General features: G+C 38.7%; 1 protein-coding gene across 1 annotated transcript in view; it reads right to left on the reverse strand.

Annotated features, from left to right (window-relative positions):
* Window positions 1–3,436: 3,436 nt before the first annotated feature.
* The window catches only part of LOC129407497 (E3 ubiquitin-protein ligase CBL-B-like), a 37,406-nt gene continuing 19,788 nt past the window's right edge, over window positions 3,437–21,054 (reverse strand). Inside the window, exons 8-10 of the mRNA XM_055148726.1 lie at window positions 15,064–15,252; window positions 13,676–13,792; window positions 3,437–7,548 (exon numbers count right to left, since the gene is read on the reverse strand). Of these exons, the coding sequence (XP_055004701.1) occupies window positions 7,307–7,548; window positions 13,676–13,792; window positions 15,064–15,252 (548 nt within the window). The 3' untranslated portion in view covers window positions 3,437–7,306. The remainder of the gene's footprint in view (window positions 7,549–13,675; window positions 13,793–15,063; window positions 15,253–21,054) is intronic.

The raw sequence follows: 21,054 nt of genomic DNA on the forward strand, positions 1-21,054 counted from the left end.
ACTGCCACTTAACTGATGTAAAACTATAAATATGTACAAAAGTGTACTATCCCACCAAACCAAGTAATAATTAGAAAAACATAAAAACCTGTCATATACACTGTAAAGGTCCTATATTCTGCAAAATTGACTCTTGTGAGCATTAAGCCATGTTAGAATCATGTTTCCTCTTTAAAAACAAACCTTGAGTTATGTTTTGTTTCATTCACACATTTGAGTAATCCTTTGTTATTGTCTGCCTACATATCCAAAGCTCAAAATGGTCTGTTCCACCTTGTGATGTCATGAAGTGGTAGTTTTCAAATTAACAGCTGCTTTTTACCTTTTGTTCATTATACAAGCATGAAAACGGGTCAATGGTGAGGTCGTGGTAGTTCACCAGTATATGCACTAGTGTTGTATTCAAGACTGCACTGATCGAGACCAAGACCTGTCCGAGACCACAGGGTCTCGAGACAAGACCACGACCTCTGAAGGTCAAGACCGAGACAAGACCAAGACCTCTGAGGGTCGAGACCGAGACAAGACCAAGACCTCTGAGGGTCGAGACCGAGACAAGACCTCTGAGAAGACCAGGAAGACCAAGACCTCTGAGGGTCGAGACCCAAGACCTCTGAGGTCAAGACCGAGACAAGACCAAGACCTCTGAGGGTCGAGACCGAGACAAGACCAAGACCTCTGAGGGTCGAGACCGAGACAAGACCAAGACCTCTGAGGATCAAGACCAAGAAAAGACCAAGACTTTTAAAGGTCGAGACCGAGACAAGACCAAGACCACGGCCCCTCAAAAGCAAACCGAGACCATCTTTGTAAATTTCTACATTTATTTGTGTTTTACAGTTATTTTGTCACATTTATATCAACGTTTTTATAAATATATCTCCATTCTATTTGATTAATGTTAAGTTAGACTTCAAATAAGGCAAGCAAACTGTACTGCACTGAAACACTCTGCGCCCCTTTATAGATTCAAGGGGCAATTCCAGGGCTGAAAAGACCCAAATGATTCTAGTTAAGGTGTATGAAGTTTAAAAACACAGTGGTACACTTCTGGTATATCACCACATGAGATCACAAGGTGGAGCAGAGTGTTTTCTGTTTGAGAGAAGATATGTGAATGAAACAAAAACACAACTCCAGGTATGTTTTTGATGAAGACACAACATATCACAGATCAAAAAATAGTGTACTATGGGTCCTATAGGTTCTTAAGAGACGGAAGCAAGAATATGACCAAAGAAATCAGTGTTTGAGACGACTAAACGATGAGCTGTAAATAAAAAGGTAGTATAAATACGTTTAGTATCAATCCACTGTATGCATAGACATGAGGAAGTCCTTTAGTTTAGTCCAGGTTAGCGGAGATGGCTAATTGGTCTGAGGCTACACACATAAGGGGAGTATTACCTACGATGGTGTGTAATGGAAGAACAGACAGGAGGAGCATGTCTTTCTCTCTCTCTTTTTTTCCTCTCTCTTTCTGCACATGGCAACTGTCACGCTCCAATCACTCCATTCCTCTTAAAGGAGCACTGTGCAACTTGCTCGTCTCCATGGAGATGTTTTTGCATTGCCTGGATTGCCCCACAGTATCGCAAAATCATCTTTATCCGTGAAAACCAGCAGGTGATGATTTGTATTTACAACTCAGATCTGTAAAGAGGGATCCCACTCACAGTAGGAATGCATATTTTTCAAGGTATTATTTAGCAGTGAAAACACCAGTGATTGAACAAATGCAAGACGGATATGTTTAAAGCCATATAGTGTGACATTCTAAGCTTAGTGTCACGATACTAACTAAAATTTCAAACTTGATTTCGATACTCAATACTGATACCACAATGATAATAAAAAACGCTGTTTATTTAGACAAAATAATGTGATTTTCAACATGGAATCATAGTACTGTACTTTCTATGATGTCTATACTACCATGTGGTCTTATATCTGTGTAATCAGTCGTTCAGGTAGGTCCCACAGTGGACCATGGGTGTATATTTGTCTATGTGCTCTTATACTTGCTCTGATACACCTCAAAATCATTCTAAAGCTATTCAGGAACGGTTCATTTCTGTCCAATAAATGTGACTTTTTCAGTATCGATACCTGCTCGAATGATTTTTGATACCAATTTTCGATGCTGGTTTTAGGTGGTGTCCACACAACATTTTTTGATCGAAATGGTGAAGTTTTTATTCATTTTGTCCTTTTGTCCACGGAGCGCCGGTATTCTGGGAGGACAAAAACGGTGTCTTTTGAAAATGGGTTCCAGAGTGGAGAAATCTGAGAACACCAGCGTTGTGTTGTCATGTGGACAAGCAAACCGCAGCTTTTGGAAAACGATGACGTCGCGACACCGCCATGTGACCACAAGAAAACCCTGCGCACAGGACTCTTTGTAGTATTGTGTGTCCAGTGGCTCTGGCTGTATCCTGTTTACAGCACCACATGCAGGTGTGGCATATGTATTACATCGTTTTCACTCGGTGCTCCGTTGTCATGTGGACGTGAATATTTACTGATCCGACACATGTGTGGACCTGATTTTTATTCAACCTGCAAAATTGTCATGTGGACGTAGCCTTAGTTCCAATTAGTATCTGATATTCAATACTTCTGACAAATCTATTCCAAGCAAAGCAGTAACACCACCATGGACCCAATCAGGTGGTGGATCCTCTCACAGAAAAGTTACATTGTGCAGCTTTAATAACCAAAGAGACGCAGGCAAAAAAAAAAAAAAAGTAAAAATCATCTCTTTTCCATGAGTGAATTCCTTAAGAAGAGAGGAGGTCTGAGAGGAGCAGGAAGGTATGGCTCTTCCCAAGCAGAACAAATGCATTCATAGGCTTGAGTCCTCGCATGAAGGAAGTAATTAAAAAAGGCCCTGACTGATTAATCCTCTGGTCCACAAGGAGAAACAAAGAGCCAAAACCAGCCTTCCCCAGTCAGTCTCCCGTAGGGCTGGAGTCTCCACTGTTTCTGAAATACCCAAAATAGAATTGCTCAATGTATCATTATTTGTTAGGGATTTTGGTGCACAAACCTCTACACTGAACCTCATGGCTTAAAGCTGCACTGTGTAACTTCTAATGGGGGGTCCAGTACTTGCTTGCTTATCTTCATGGAGGTGTTATGTCTTTACCTGGAATGTAAACATATCTCTCTTGCATTTGTTCAATTACCGGTGTTTTAGCTCAAAAATACCTTAAAAAACACAAATTCTTACCATGTGCAGGCTTGCTTTTCCATAGATCTGGCCATTAACCTGCCTCCATTGTGATTACCAAATTTATTTCCATACACAATCAGTTCAAAACATTAATATCTTCATGGAGACAAGCAGGTGGCAGACTCTCAAACAGAAAAAGTTACACAGTGCTTTTCAACAATTACTTTTTCAGAGTTGAATAATGGCACCACTTTCTGAAGATACTGTAGAGAAAATGATTTCACGTTTTTATTTATACTGACAGAGAAGATATTGAACTTTGTGCCAGTTTTTGTTTCATGTGGACAGACCCAGTAATTACAGAGATATTCACCATAAACCAGGTCAACAAATCTGCAGTCTGACAGTTAAACAGCAAACTCCACCATCAAAGTCTGATCTCCAGCTTCATTTTAAACTATAGGGGTTATACAAGGTTGTGATGTTATGTGAACAAAAGCTATTGCTGAGCTTCAGATGAGATAACTGCATTTAACAGGGCAGTAATGTCTGATTCACATGGGGGAAGATAAAATAAATATAACCGAAATGCAGATTTTAGTTGTAATATAGCAGGCTATAGGCTTAAATCAGCTTCCTGTAACATGGCGACATTTTGAGGACGGTTTACCATTCTAAAGATGTAATATTTTGTTTTGAATTGTTAATTTCCATGGCGTTCTGAAACCCAAGCACTGGTGGTTTTCAGAATCTAGAAAGTGACGATGTTATACTCTCAGATAGGTAAGAGCCCGTTCTCATTATTATGTTTATATAATAATTTGTATCCATAAATGCAATAAATTAAAAGAAAAAGTTCTGGTTAGTCTTGTCGATTATGTCTGTACTATGTTTTTGTCAGCTGTATGTGCTGATGTTGCTTTGTGTGCTGAGGTTTCTTTTTTGCTTTATGTACTGGTTCCAGATAGTTAGTGTCCCAGATTCCAGACAGTATAAGTTTCCAGATTCCAAATAGTTAGTTAGTAGTAGTTAGTAAAAAAAAAAAAAAAGAAAAAGATAATTATGTCATTAATTATGTAATCTCAAGAGCAAACTTTATATCTTAGCTTTGGGGGGGCGCTTTAATCACTGTAAAGCGCTTTGTGTTGCATTTTTGTATAAAAAGTGCTCTATGAATAAAGTTTGATTGATGGATTGATTAATTAAGCTGTACTTTCATAAAAGATATCTAAAAACAAAATTCATAAATGTTGGACCTGATCGTGACTAGATCCTACAAACCAATCCAACAAAAAAGTTTATGATATATTATTAGTCTATTGGTAGATTTAGATTCTAAAAACTGAAGATGTCATACTCCCAGATGGGGGGTAAGAGACATTTTCAACTATTGATAATGTTGTACTTCAGTGTAAAATACCCACACAAGTTGGACCTGATCATTTAGATTACTGACTAGACCCCAAGAACTGTCAATTTTAGCCTCCTCATAACATTTTGGTTTGGTCCGTCACCTGCTTGTTTCTATGGATATGTCATTGCTCAGTATGACTATTAACAGCTCTACTTTACATTTATTATTACAGATGGTTTTATAGCGCAAAAATACCTAGAAAAACAGGCATTCTGACTGTGAGTGGGGTTGCCTTTCCACAGATCCGACCTGTAACTTGGTCTGTTTTGGTCTCCATGAAGATTGAAAGGTTTAATATCATACTGTTAAACATTCCAGACAAAGCAATAATATGTCCATGGAGAAAAATGTTTGACGGACCCTCCACCATAAAAGTTACATAACGAACCTTTAATTATTACTGTCCTTGAGAATATTGTGACATCATCTGAAACCCAGCAATTTAAAAAGGCCCTGGTTTATAATTAATCCCATGGTCCTGGAGGAGAAACAAAAAGCCAGCGCCCCCGTCCCTCCCTCCTGTCTGCTCCTGCTCAGGTCAGGGGCTGGATCAATAAAGCTTCCTCCTCGGGCTGTGGGGGTCCTGCTTCACCAGACCTTGTTAAGTCGTACATGTGAGCCACAGCGCGGCCAGACTCACTGTGCTCTCTCGGCACAGTCACCAGGGGCACCCACAGCACCGGGAACAGATGGAGTCTGCCGCCACCTACTGGACAACAGCGCTAACTGCCTGTCAGACAGCTACGGACAGTGGAGGATTTACACGGTCAGGAAAAATCTGAAAACTGGAATATTCAGATAAGACGATAATTAGATGTGATTTTGGTGTGTGGTTACACGCACACAAAAAATCTGAAAACATCGGGTGCTGTGTGTCACTTAATCCATGGATTTTATAGAAACTGTTGTACAAGAAAGACAAAGTACTATGAATACTAAAATAACTCTTTCAGTGTTTAACATTTCGTATTTCATTTTTGTCTTTGCCACAATAGTTAGCTTTTTTTTTGTGACATTTCAATGTCAAACATGTCAAAACCTGTCGTCCCACGTCAAAAACAATCATACAGAAATTTGATTTTTGGTGTGCATGTAAACAAAGTCAGCCATAGGAAATCTCTACTTGACAAAGTTATACACATGCTGTGTTGTACTCATGGACCCAACTTTGTGTCTTGTCTAGTCTAGTGGAAATTCTGTCATGTCCCCCAATTTATGACACTTAAATGTCCTATATTGCGGAATATTTACTCTGGGGTAGCTTTAAGGTATGTTATAATGTTATTACCTCGTCAAAAACATACCTGGAGTTGTATTTTGTTTCATTCACTCACACATGTCTGAGCAATCCTTTATTAGGATTCTGTGAAGATACAGTCTACATACAAAACATAAAAGCTCTGTTCCACCTTGTGATGTCATGAAGGAGTAGTTTCAAGTTAACAGCTCCTTTTACCCTTTGTTCAGTAAAGATTGGAAATTCTAGGGCTGAAATTCTAGTGAAGGCGTATGGAGTTTAAAAACATCGTGGAGCACTTCCTGTATTACCACATGACATCATAAAGTGGAACAGAGTGTTTTCAGTTTGAGAGAAAAACTGAAGATTTGTGTGTTAAACATGTGTGAATGAAACAAAACACAACTCCAGGTCTGTTTGTGATGAGGAAACAATTAAAACATAGATCAGAACGTTGTGTAGTATGGGTCCTTTAATTTAAACAATTGTATGTAATTTTAAACATAAATTCTCACATGAACTGTTAGAACATGAAACCTACAAAATCACAAAAAAGACAGATAGTGATGCTGAATATCAAAGCATGTTTAAGCACAGCGGTATTGTTATTTTTCTTTGAGAAATCAAGATTTGTGGAGATGCATCACCTAAAACAATTTTTTAAAGTGTAAATTGGTAATCATAAAATCACACTGTCACATTGAGATTGACTAATGAGAAAATCTGAGATGAAAATGTGCCTCTTTTTAATCAGAACTCCCCACGTCTTTGTAACAAAGCCTGGATCTGATAAAGCAGCCACACCTGTGCACGTGTTGACAAGAAAATTATTCGAAAATAATGTAATGTGGCGAAGACAAAAACAAAAGAAAAAATGTTAAAGACTGAAAGAATAATTTAAAATTGAATTGTACTTTGTCTTCCAAATACAACAGTTACTTTGGCTCCAGTCAAATGAAGCTCATGAGGCTAGTATTCAGTCTCATCAATGGAAATTTGGGCAACCCTGAGGCCTGGTACAACAGATCCCTTTGTCTTTCCTGCCAGCTCCCCTACTAGCAGTTATACGAGCAAATTTGGAGTCGGTTCCATATTAGGAATGAGAATTTATGTTCGTACAAAAAAGTGAAATAAAAACACCAGGGTCAAGTAGAGCAGATTAATACGAACATTTTCGGACCAAAATGCACTCTCTGCATCAGTTACAGAGAGAGGGGTGACAATATTTCAGTGTAAAGTCAATTGGAGCCAGAGCTGATGGAGTCAGACGTGCCCTCATGCTCACTTCCTTTTCAGATCAAATTACTGAGTCATTCAATCACTCTAGTTATCAGATTTCTCCTGGCTATATAAATGTACCCAGTGCCACTTATTCCACTGATGCAGCCCTTTGAGTAGCTCCACATAGGCACAGCTGAACACAAAAAAACAAACATAGTCATAATTTAGGGAGCCCAAAGTTCAACGTGGGACCCTCAAACTAGAGGTGCAGTCGGGGGGGCACCAGCGCAAACTCCCTCAGAATGTTCCGCGCTACGTCCACTTTATTCTGCGCGATCATGAGCGCCCGCTTCACGTCCTCGAAGGAGTAGCCCTCGCCCATCAGTTTGGCGATCTTGGCGTCCACGTTCTCTGACTCCAGGCCGTGGGGTTTCCCTGAGTGGAGGTTTCGGGGCAGGGGCTTGGGCGGGCGAGCGGGGGCCTGCAAGCACTCCATGGACACTGCGGAGAAGGACAGAGAGAGGGAAAACTGGTTAGTGAGAGCAGAGGAAAATTAATAATCCATGTATCATTCCTTCATTTGTTTTTCAATATAAAACCAAAAATAAGAAAATGAAAAAATGACTGTTTTCTTCATTATTTGTCTCCAAAACCAAAATGAAAAAAACAGATAATGACTGTGTGTTTAAATGAGTAATGAAAAAAACGGATAACGGCCATTTTCTTGTTAACGTGACTTAAACTGCCGGACTTTTGCTCCGCATATGGACTGAACCAGGACTGAATAAGGACTAAACCGTTTTCAGTCCTGGTCTGGTCCCCGTCGGGTCCCAGTCTCAGCCCTGGTCTGGTCCCGGTCTGGTCCCAGTCTCAGTCCTGGTCTCGTCCCGGTCTGGTCCCGGTCTCAGTTCCAGTCTGGTCCTGATCTCAGTCCCGGTCTCACTCACGGCCTGGTCCTGGTCTGGTCCCAGTTTCAGTCCTCGTCTGGTCCGGGTCTGGTCCCGGTCTCAGTCCCGGTCTCAGTCCCGGTCTCAGTCCCGGTCTCAGTCCGGTCCAGTCCCGGTCTCAGTCCCGGTCCTGGTCTGGTCCAAGCCTCAATCCTGGTCCTGGTCCCAGACTCAGTTCTGGTCTGGTCCCGGTCTAAGTTCTGGTCTCAGTCCCGGTCCTGTTCCGGTCTGGTCGGACCTGGTTCAGTCCTGGTTCAGTCCGTATACAGCGCAAAAAGTCCAGCATCGCAGTTTAAGTCACAGAAGTCATGGAAGTCATGGAAACGGCTACTTGTTACGGCTAGTGTTATCCGTTTTTTCCATTATTCATTTAAACACAAAATCGAAAACTGAAAAAATGAACTGTTATCCATTTTTTCATTTTGGTTTTGGGACAAATAACAAATAAACAGTTATTTTTTCTTTTTCAAATTTTTGGTTTTATATCGAAAAACAAATGAATGAATGATACACAGATTATTATAGTAAAGCGATTTTTATTTATATAGTTATTTGTTTTGTAATTTCAGTATTATATTTAGTCAGTAGTATTTGATTTTTAAAATGTATTTTAACAAAGTGATATTACAGATTAGGTTAGTTCTGTTGAGAGGAGAAACAACTCATATCTAAATAACAAAATGCTACAATATAAACTAAATTATGATATATATTTTGCTTTAAAGGTCCTACATTGGGCAAAATAAAGATACTCTATGGACTGTGCAAAATGTTGACATTATTAGCTGAATTACTCAACAACGCCAAAATAAAGAATAAACAAAACTAATAAAAACATTTAAGGACTAAACCGTAAAGGAAGAGATGGAAAAGATAATAAAACATTTTGTGCACTTTAAATTAGAGAAGTTGCTTTGCTCTAGGTTTCAAAATCCAGACCAGATTTTTCATTTTTATTCATTTGATATTTTTAAATAAATGTAATTACAATAAAATTTTGACTGATTGCACCTCACTGCCACTTAATCATTAAAAATGTCTTAAATGGATGTGAATCAAAACCATTAAAACATTCACTTAGTTATCAGTCCAACCTCACCATTAGTTTATGAGATTATAAAAGGTTTTAAACACAATTTTAATAGCTCACTAAATAGCAGGTTAAACTTAAGAATCACTTCTGAGAGTCTGCGCGTGTTAACAATAGTCCACCATTTGCTGTTAATCGTAATACTTATAGTCCTATTCAAGCTTTTTTCACTGCTATTATCAGTACTTGCTTTAGTCAGTTTTTATATTCTGGCTTGACTTGAATTTTTCCTTTTATTTAAGCTGCGTCTTCAGGCAATTCTGGTTTAGACAAAGGGTTTTTGTTTAGTACAGCACTTTTGAGCTTAGAAGTTCTTCCGAAACCAGCAGACAGTAGTTTTGTCTCTATGCCATTTATTAATATTACACTATTTTATAATGTTTCCTTTGTTCCACTTTATGATGTCATGTGGTAATACATGAAGTGCTCCACTGTGCTTTTAAAATCCACACACCTTGACAAGAATCATTTGGATCAACCCTGGAATTGACAATCTCTACTGAACTAAAGGGAAAAGGTAGCTGAAAACTACCACTTCATGACATCCCAAGGTGGAACAGAGCATTTTGAGCTTTGTTGAAGTAGATAGACTAATACCGTATTTTTCGGGCTATTAGGAGCTCTGGATTATAAGACGCACTGTCATTGAATGGTCTATTTTCAAACTTTATTCACAAATAAACCGCACTGGGCTTTAAAGGAAACACAACAGTTGGATGGGTCAGTTGGACTTTGTTTGGTGCGTTCACGGTGACTCTGGGCTTTGTTCAGTTGTGGCGTGTAGGGAGGGTGCGGTCTGGGATCGCTGGATTGTTGGTGTGTTCCCAGTGACTCAGTTGTTCAGTTGTGGCTCTGAAAAGTACATTGGACTCGCTTTTTCGGTTCTTTCCTCCGTTCCATTCCTCGTCTGCGTGGAGCGATGAGTGTGGCTGTGGGTGTTTTTCGCTGAGCGGTCGCTGTCTGCTCCGTGCGTGTTTGCGGTGCTGCTTTGTAGTTTACTGAAGTCGTGCTGGGACACCCGAGTGGATTCGTGTATGGGGCACACAGTCGTTTTTTGATGGGGTTAGAAGCTTAAGAGCGTGTCTAATAGCCCAGAAAATACGGTAATAAAGAGTTAATGAAACATGTGTGAATGATACAAAACACAACACCACAGGTACATTTCTCAGGAGAAAACTTTATAACATGACTTAAAAGGTACAATGTGTAATTTTTTTAGTGGAAGGTCTGCAACCTGCATGTCTCCATGGAAAAGTTATTGCTTTGTCTAGATCAGGACTCAAACTTAACTGGAGCAGGGGCCGAAGTTATAAAATTACCAAACTATCATGCAGTCTCATGTAAGAATAAACTTGATAAATATTTGCAGTATCACTGTGTGAGATATATTGTGTTCCGCTGTACCGCTCTCTCTCTCTTAAAGTAAGTGTTATATTTAGTTTAGAGGATAAAAAATAACATTAACATTGCCATTTTAATGTTTAGATTTCTTTAAACGTGGATTATATAATTTTTGTACATTCACTTTATCCATTTGTTAAGGCGCCCTCCTCTGCTCCTCTAATACGGCCGCTCCTTTTGGGCGGCTGGATCACTGTACCCTTTCACTTTCACAACGAAACTTTTAGAGATGCAGTTCCTTTCGTGGTGTGGACAGTTTTTCATTTTCTTATATCTCCACCAACATCAATACAAGTGGTTTGAGTGCCCATTATAGATGCTTTGAGTATGTCTTTCGTTTTCTCATGGACTTTACTGTAACTAGTGTTATACATTAAAGGTAAAGATCTTTTACGCACTAACTTGTTTTTTTCTCTGACTTGGCTCTTTCTGTTTCTGCAAGAGAGCAGCTTTGAGCTCTTTCCACTCAAAGTCTTTTTCATTTGTCTTTTTGGGTGTTTCATTAGTGACTTTTTTGTAGGTGCCTGTCCTTCTCCTGAAGAGTAGCAGAGTGTTTTTGCAACTCCAAGCCTTTTGCCTTTTCCATGACTTCTTTGGAGTTGGCAAGCTCTTGTTTTAGTTGCACATTTTCTTGTTTTGTAAACTAGATCTTGAGAGTTCTTTGTTCTTCTTCTGAAGAGTATTAGTGAACTCCAAGGTCTTTTCTTTGCCCTTCTTCTCCTCAATCTTAAGCCTGCAGTCCAAAACAAAATTTCTTTGGACCTGATCTAGGGCCCCTGCTCCAGTGCTGTTATTTTTATTTTTTATTTTTGAAAACCATATGATTGAAATCACAACTAAAACTTGATTATAATGAAAAGTTGGCTGCTTTGTATAAAAATAAAGCTTTAAAAGCCACTTTTCTCTATTCTTTCTTTATTTTGACACTGCACACATACGCAGTTTTTCACTAATGGCACCAGAAAAACATCGGAACACAAAGCTGCAGCATGACTGGAACGCTGCTCTTACAGTTTGGCATATGATTGGCTCTTGACAGCGGAACAGGCGGGATATTTGCTGACACTCCCCGTATTGCTGTTACGAAGTGTCCCTACAGACAGATTATTTGTTTATCAACACAGCGGATGCGCGTGGAGCCTGAGTGCAGAAAGCACCGCTGTCTGTGAGGTTAAAATGAAGTTGCAACACCAGCTCACGCTGTTATCAGTGCACTAAAATTTTATCACGTGTGACAAAATAAGTTATGATGCAAAATTAACAAGAGTGGGACACATCTTAATGACCAATATGCATGAAATGCAGGTGAGTGAGTAAATGACAAGAAGAAATGGCTCAAACTTCAGTAGCCGGACATCTACTCATAACTGATTGATACACCTAGCCCCGCCCCCGGGAGAGCCTGAAATCTGCTGAAATCCTACAAGACACTGACATGAGACCAGACAAAACAGCGTCTCTTTCTGCAGGAGACATGCACAGTAGAGCACAAAGTGGCTTAGTCTGAAAATCCCTCTATACATTTCAGTGGACGATTTGTCAAGTGGTCTGTCTCCTTGTATTAGAAAATCTGTTAATATTCATTTTCTGCCGCTGCTGCACTGGCAGAAGGGAAGGGGCCAAATTGGCGCTATAAGCTGCAATGCATTATGGAAACTGTAGTTCAATTTGCCTTATGCATTTTAATTGACAGGCCACTATTAATAGAAATTAGAAATCGTCTTGTGGGCCAGTAGAAATGATCTCGGGTGCCGCATTTGGCCCGTGAGGTGCAAGTTTGAGACAATGATGAGCTTAAACCAATCTCAAAGGAGACAGCTACACTGCAGGTCAGATCTGTGGAGAGGCAATCCAATACACAGAGAGAATTATTGTATTTTTGAGCAATAGAAACACCTATAATGAATGGATGTGTTTAATGTCATACCATAGAACATTCCACGCAAAGCAAAAACATCTCCATGCAGACAAGCAGGTGACAGACCCTCCACCAGAAAAGTTACACAATGCACCTTTAAAGCTCACAAGTGTCAATTTTTTGTAATATAGGACCCTAAAATGTTTACAAAAAATATACTCATCACTCAACAGACAACTGAAATGATACACAAACTCTCCTCTTTCACTTTAAAACAGCTTGCGTTGGACTAGACCCAGAGAGAAGTAGCCCACACTTAAGTCAATGGCTGTCATATGCATGTGTACAATCTGGTCTAGACTGTCTGACTTGCATTCAAACCAAAATAGAAAATTGTATAGCATTAGCTCCACTTATTTCGCAGCTTCTCTAGCTTTATATGCGTGAGAGACTGAAAATGCTTTCTGAACACATGACAAAGTACCAATGGACTAATCTATGACCCTGAAAAAAACACTATAAAAGTCATCGTGCCATGTACCCAGACTGAATGTACTGTACAATAGAAACACATTTTCCCTGGGCTTTTGTTGTAATGTAATGTTCAAGGCCAATTTCACATTGAAAGCTTCAATCTTCTCACAGCCCTTTAATCTGTGTGCACTGATTTAAAATGTGAAAATAAGACCCCATTCATTTGCCCAGTGCCAAAGGAACATATGGTACTTACTAATTTACATGTTCACTTGGTCCTCGCGGTGTTTTAGCTCAGAAAGAACTGTTACACACAAATATATAGGGGCCAATAGCAGAGTGAGTTAGCTGAAGATTTGGTATTTTTTTGTATTTACATGTAAAAAAGCTGATTAACAAAATTGATTCTTATGAGATTTAAGCCATGTTATAAAGTTACCTCACCAAAAACATATCTGGAGCTGTGATTTGTTTCATTCATACATGTTTGCACAATCCTGTATTATTAGTCGGTCTACATCTCCAAAACAGAAAACACTTGGAGGTTTTCAAGTAAACAGAGACCTTTTACCTTTTGTTCAGTCGAAATTCCAAGGTTGATATATTCCAAATCCAAATGACTCTAGTGAAGCGTAGCACTTCCTGTATTACCGCATGACATCACAAGGTGGAACAAAGCGTTTTCACAAGCTCACAAAGGTCAATTCTACATAATACAGGGCCGATCGTTGTATTTTTATGTCAAAATCTTGTCTTTTGTGGACTCAATCTCATATCTAGTCAAAGCCTTCACTTTTACTCTTGTTTTTTATTTGGGTATTCATACTTTTGACAACACCACTGAACACTTGGACTTACCTTGGCTAGTTGCTATCAGGTCTGGATCCAGGCATCCTCTGAGGCCCTTCGTGTTTTCGGCGTGTCTTCGGACAGGAGGCAGAGGAGCAGCGTTGTTCAGCATGTCAAACACTGTGTCTAAACATCACAACAACAAGAGCAGAGGAGAGCTTTGCTTAGCTGTCACTCAAACACTGCACTGTACTTAATCCACAGAGACGCAAGGAAAACAGATCTGAAGTGTCATAGGAGCGCTAGTGTTCGTAGCCCACCAGGGGGCAGCAGCAGGGGCATGTTCTGTATTGTTGTGGTACTTTTGTTTGGCTTTGCTCAAGTACTTTGCTTACAACCCCTGTAGCTAGCATTAAATATGTTACATTAGGGATATTAATTTTTTTTATTCTGGTTGCGTCTTATTGAGTTTATCTAGTTAGGGTGTAGTGCTGTCACAATACTAAAATTTCCAACTCAAAATCAATATAAAAGAGATGGGCCAATACTTGTTACTATTTTAATGATCATTTAAATAAGTAATTAAACAGCAACACATATTATTGTAAAGTGAGAATATGTAACTTTCTGGAGAAGATGGAAGGTCAACTACATGATTCAATGGAAACAGAAAGTTAAAACCCTACTGTGGAACATTCTCCATGCACATATGTTTATATTTAATGCCATACTGTATAATATTATAGCCAAAGGAACAAGATTTTCATAGAAACAGACCATTGGAAACCTCCCTCCAGGCCAAGTAAGAGTCAGATTTGTGGAGATGCAAGCACTCTCACAGAAAGGAAGAAAGCTGAAATAAAAATTAAAGCTTGGCCCAATAAAATTGTCTTGTTAAGCATCAAATTAGACAAATTGCCATGTTTTGGATGTGGTCTTTCAGTAGCTTCGCACTTTTTGACTTTTCACTAAACACAACCTTGAACATAATAATTAAGACTCTTTGGAAATGCTGATTTAGATGAAAGCCCCACACTTTTCTAAAATCAAAATAACTGCAGATAAAGTTTAGTATGAGTTCTACAGTCTGCATTAGGATTGGCAAAAGTATCAAAAATCAGATACTACTTTTAGTATTGGTCAGTACTATCTGGATACTCATTTGAGCAAGTATCAATACTAAAAACGTTACATTCCCAGGACAGAAATAAACCTTTCAGCAGCTTTAGAATGATCTTAAGTTTTATCAGAACAAGTATAAGACTAAACAGACTAGTATACGCTCATGGACCATTATACTACCTACCTAGACGACTGAGGGATTACACAGATAAAAGACCACATGGGAACATAAAAGAACTGGTGTGTTTTTTTAATTATCATTGTGGAATCAGAATCTGTACTGAAATCAAGTTTGTGATTGCAGTATCGTGACAAGAGTAGGCTACATAACACACCTGGGGTCAACAGGAGGTGCTCATGTCCGGAGCAGGGTCTGTGTGGTCGGCTCGGGGCAGATGAGGAAGAGGAGTTACAGGATGAAGATGATGATGAAGACGAGGAGAGGTCCACAAAGCTGTGTCTGGCAGGAGGAGGGGGCGGAGGGGGCTGTGAGGGGGGACGGCTGTTGAAAGGATCTTCTAAAGCTGGAATACAGGAACAGGACGTGGACATAAATGAGCTGCACTGAATCACACTGTGGTAGGATATCCACGGATCACAGAAACAGGACAAATTGAGGCTTATTAACTTTTGAATGGGAAAAAGTCCTCAACATGTCGCCTATTACAGGAAGCTGAAATAGAATAGAAGTATGTAATATATCTGTAGATAAAATGAAAAGGTATTGTGGTGTATTCATCCAGTAAAACCTAAAACACACTTTTTTGCTTGGTTAAAAGCATCTGCCATAATGTCCTTTTGAATAAATAAAGTAAAATACAATGGTAAATGTATTTAATTGTATTTAAACAGACTAACCCGCTAGCCACTGCATTCAAAATAGGAAGTGACCAAGGGGATGCTCCAGTTGTCTTTACATTGAAACATTGTCAAAACTCTCTCTGTAATTGCTGTAAATTCAACTCCTAATGTGAAAGTCTGCTCCAATTTCACTCCTATAACTGCTGCCATTAGGGCTGGGTATCATTAAGAAGTTGCTGATACGATATATACCTCAATACAGTGCACTTTCAATTCAATGTGATATATTTCAAATCAATTCGATCAGGTTCAATAAAAAATAAAGGCTAAATCATGGCTATGATACTAAAAGTCTTTGTTAAACCACTTCTTGTGCAAAGTGAATAATATGAAACAGACATTTTAATTCTCAAAACAGTGAAAATGTCAAATGTGTCGCATAAACAAGTTTCCTTTCTCTAAACAAGCAACAAAACTGCAGCGGTAACAAAATAATTTAGTAAAATATATGAAAAAATACTAGGGATTTAACACTAACCAAAATATTGTGATATCATATCGTCAAAGTTCTCACAATAATATCGTGGACAATCACAATATATCGAATTACAAGTCTCTTTGCTTAAATTAAGAGTTATGATGCAGCAATAGCTAAAAAAAAGACAGAGGGAACTACATAGACCATGATCCTTTGCTCCATTTCAGTGTAGACTACAAGAAGAAATAACAGTTCTAAGCACTTTTAAGTCTTAGTTCTTTGGATTAAGCCTTGTCAAGGCATTTTAAGAGGAAAACGTAGCATATAAGCCTTCACAAAAATACCTCAATAAATATCGTGAGATGTATATCGTGAAAATATCGTACCGAGAGATTTGGATATTGTTACATCCCTAATTGTGAGCCTCCCCACCACATTGTGAGCTTTCCCACGGTATCGTAATAAATTTCGTACCGTGAGGTTCATACCGTGACGATATCGTATCGTGAGACTTGGATATTGTTACGCCCCTAAAAAATACTCTGGTGATATATTGATGCAGCAGTCCACGATATCGATACTGTATCATCACATTAAGCAATACGATATATCAATATTTCAATATTTTTGCACACCCCTAGCTACCATCATGAGCTTCATTTGACTGGAGCTGAACACTATGGGTGATATAAAACTCCCTTAGTCCACTTCTTTATGCAGTCTATGTTTTAAAATGTAAATGTATTCAAATGACATCAAGTTCCAATCATATATGTCCATACTCAGTGTATGGTTCAACTTCACTTTTTGCCTCCAGTGGCTTTAATTATGGAATTTACAATATTTATTAATATTTTTGTTTATTACATCCTCAAAGCCGTGGCTCATTGCTTCCTGAGAATGTGTCTGTATTTTCGAGCAGAGACTACAGAGAAGAGCGGGACCAGTGACAGCAGCAGTATAAGTTAATAAAGCGGAGAGGTGAAAGAAACTCAGAATGAATTGTTGCTGCATATATAGGTGCAATAGGAGAGCTCTTATAGGTAGAAGTGCTCACGCTTCTCAAAGAAATACCAGGAAAAGCCACATCTGTGACGAGGGAACCGCACTCATGTAGGGTAATTGAATAAATGCAAGATATGTACAATTAATGACATACTGCAGATCATTTCAGGAAAAAGTACATATAGAAACGTTACATAGATAATTGATAATTCTGTGTATGAATCTGATATGGGCTGAATATGTGCTCTATGTCACTATGGTACTGAACAGGGACATTTGTAAAGTAAAATAAAATGTAATTAATAGGTGTGTAACGATATCCAAGTCTCACGATACGATATCGTCACGGTATGAACTTCACGGTACGATATTTATTGCGATATCCTGGGAAAGCTCACGATATGGTGGGGAGGCTCAGGATTAGTGATGTAACAATATCCAAATCTCTCGGTACGATATTTATTGCAATATTTTGTGCAGGCGAATGTGCTACTTTTTCCTCTTAAAATGCCTTGACAAGACTTAATCCAAAAAACTAAGACTTAAAGTGCTTAGACCTGTTATTTCTTCTTGTAGTCTATACTGAAATAGAGCGAAGGATCATGGTCTATGTAGTTCCCTCTGTTTTTTTTTTAGCTATTGCTGCATCATAACTCTTAATTTAGGCAAAGAGACTTGTAATTCGATATATTGTGACGGTCCATGATATATATTTCAGTTATTGTTACATCCCTAGTAATTAGTAAACTAGGTAACTTACAATTATTTTAAAGGTACATTTATTATTTTGAAAAGGGACACTGCACATTAATCAACATTATACAATCCAAATACACCAAAGTTAGCCGGCTGAGCAAAATTTCATCAATATTACCTAAGTTTCAAACTGCAAAAAGAAGGTATTGAAGTCTCTCTAACTAGTTCCAAGCTCTACAAACCCTTAGGCACTTTGCTGGTATTCACACGCATAAGTTTTTGGCTGTGTGCATGTCTTTACTGCAGCTTTTTCAAATGCCCCGAGTGGAGCAGGGGTGGCCCTTTCCATGGGTTTGCAATCGATAAAATACAGAATAAAAAGCTGACAGCGTTCAGTTTTAACAAGCATACACAATGGAAAAAAACAACAAAATGTGCTCATCTAGTCGAATAAAATCAGGTGCCCCACTGTTAAAATGTTAAATGGATTTGACACGCAGTATTCTAACATTTCTAAACACCACTAAAAGCTCTAATTTTATCAGTAAGAAAGTGTCATCATTACTTACATCATTCCACTTAAAGTTCTACAAGTATTCTCTTATCACTCCTTCAGTAATGTCTTGGAAGTGTTTGAAATAATAAAGTACATGCAATTATGTGCGAAACTGTTGTAGTAAATTAATATGCTATTTGCAGACATGTGTGTATGGATCAGGGACACAACACAAAAATAGTCTCATTAACATCAGAGAATAACACGGAGCTCCACAACTGCACTAATTACACTGAATATTTCCACACGCTGCTTATAGACGCTCGGCATTTACACACTGCGTTAGACAACAGACAACGCTAACACGAAGAGGCCACTCAGGAGATTAACTAGGGATGTAACCACATGCAAATCTCACTTTTACGATATTTATTACAATATTGTGGAAAGGCAAACAGAATTATATAATGCTGTCTTTTCCTTGCCTTGACAAGATTATGGTGCAAATAATTACTTCCAAAGAATTAAGATGTAAAAGTGCTTAATGACAGTTATTTCTTTATGTTGTATGCATAGACTGTGTAAAAAGCCCATACCATTCAGTGCCACTCAAATGAAACTCATGATGCTAACAGTTATAGGAGCCAATCTGGAGGACAAAACAGCGAGAAAAAAACAGGATCATGTAGAGCGGGTTAAGACGAACAATTTAAGACCAAAATGACGAGGCTCACAGCAGCAGTCACAGAGAGAGGGACGGCAATATTCCAATGTAAGTCAAAGGGAGCCAGGATCAGTAAGCCAGAAGAGCTGCCTGGTGAACTTCCTGTTTGGAACGCGGCAGCTAGTGCGTTGGCTATATCCATAAATATATATATATAGTCTATGGTTGTATGAAATCAAGTAAAGGATCATGGTCCATGTTGTTCTCTTGTTTGAAGTAAATAAACAAAGTAAAATAAAATTGTAAATGTAAATGTCAATTTAAACCATAGACTGTATATTTAAATAGACATAGCTATTTAATCTATTTTATTTTTTTAGTACTGCTTTTATGTATTGATTTTATTTATTGATTCTTACTTTTTTTTTTTTTTAACTAAAATGTTTTTTACATTGAGATGTGAAGCACTTTGGAAACTGTCTTGTTTATAAAATATGCTATACAAATAAAGTTGGAATAGGATTGGACACAACTAACCAGCGAGCCACTGTGTTCCAAATAGGAAGTGACCAAGGGGATGCTTCCGACTCCATTTGTCTTTACATTGAAAAACATTGTCTATTTGGAACGGCGGCTAGTGTGTTAGTTATGTCCCTTAATATATACAGTCTATGGTTGTATGAAATCAAGTAAAGGATCATGGTCCATGTAGTTCTCTCATTTGAAGTAAATATAGATGATAAATGATAACACTGAAACCAAACCCTAAAGCAGAATGTTCCTCTAAATGCACAATATTGTTAAAAAACATAGAATGAAAGCAGAATGAAACACTATATTTTGTATCTACAATGAGTCATAGTTCGTAATTTTACTTTCTATAGTTAAAATTGTAACATCTTGCAAAAAATACTCAAAAATTCTCACTAATACAAAGAAAGATATACCCACGATAATATCTACCATGTATTGAACAATAAGTCAATATAGTAATGATTGTCATAGGCTGAATGGTCTGAACAGAAGACGCAAACGTGGTGTCACGTCTTCACTTTTTATTCCGCGTTAAGACGAGAGTTTTCAGGAGGAATTCTGCATGCACACAGTGACGCAAAAGTGATGAGCAGACCTGACCAGAGTTTTGCGTCTTGGGCAGTGTAGACGGAAACATTATGATGGAGTGTATTCAACTTTTCCACTCTGGAGGGAGGTTTCAGATTTTTGCGTTTTTAAGCCCCAAAAACACAGTCACCGTCTAAACGAAAGGCACTTCCGATAAAATATTTTGTCGTTTTTACCCACAAGGATTCTCGTGTAAACAGACCATTAGACTGAAATATAATAATAACATAATATAATGATAAACTAATGCCAGAATCCCATGCGACTCAAAACATGTTTGTAGTGGTCTGAACTACATGTACCACAATATTCTTCTATTAAAAAAATACCTATCAACGCAAAATAGGACCTTTCAATGCAAAGGCTCCAATTTATTAGACAGGATCTAATTAATTGGAGCCTTTATAATTGCGCCAACTCAGATTTTGTTTCGATTGCAATTAATCTTGCAGCTCTACATGACAATCCCACAGTATTTGGTTACAGTTACGTCTTTACCACCGCCTCCATAAGTCATGCATAAAAACACATGAGCAGCCAGAAACACAAGCTGGTGACTCCCTCTGAAACTCTTTCCCAATTTGTGTAAAACCATTTGTTTGTGCCTCGTCGCCATAAACAAACTGTCAGGGTCCATCTGTGAGCCTGTTCATTCACAGTGAAATAAGCCCTGTGTAGCCCGCGTATAATTGGAATACAGGATCTGACAGCAGCCTGAAAATGGTCTGTCCACGAAAACAATTCAGCACACATAAGAAGGAGAAGCAAATGAAGAGGAGTCGGACACAGACTTCATCCACACCTCGTCTGGGCGTTTCACACTGAGGTCTGGGCATTTCACACTGAGGTCTGGGCATTTCACACAAGCGCTGGGCGTTTGACATGTTTCACAGAGAAGCAGAGTGCAGGACAACACAGGGACAGAGTAAAGAGAGGGCTGTGACAGAGTGTGGAGGATAGACAGGGAGACGGGGAGGAGAGGAGAGAGGGGAAAGAGAGAGGGACAACACCGGTAAAGTGTAAGGGGATGGCTGTGACAGAGTGTAGAGGACAGACAGGGAGAG

Source organism: Boleophthalmus pectinirostris, unplaced genomic scaffold (assembly GCF_026225935.1).
Source record: "Boleophthalmus pectinirostris isolate CB_2022bp ecotype Guang Dong unplaced genomic scaffold, ASM2622593v1 HiC_scaffold_12, whole genome shotgun sequence".
NCBI classification, from domain to species: Eukaryota; Metazoa; Chordata; class Actinopteri; order Gobiiformes; family Gobiidae; genus Boleophthalmus; species Boleophthalmus pectinirostris.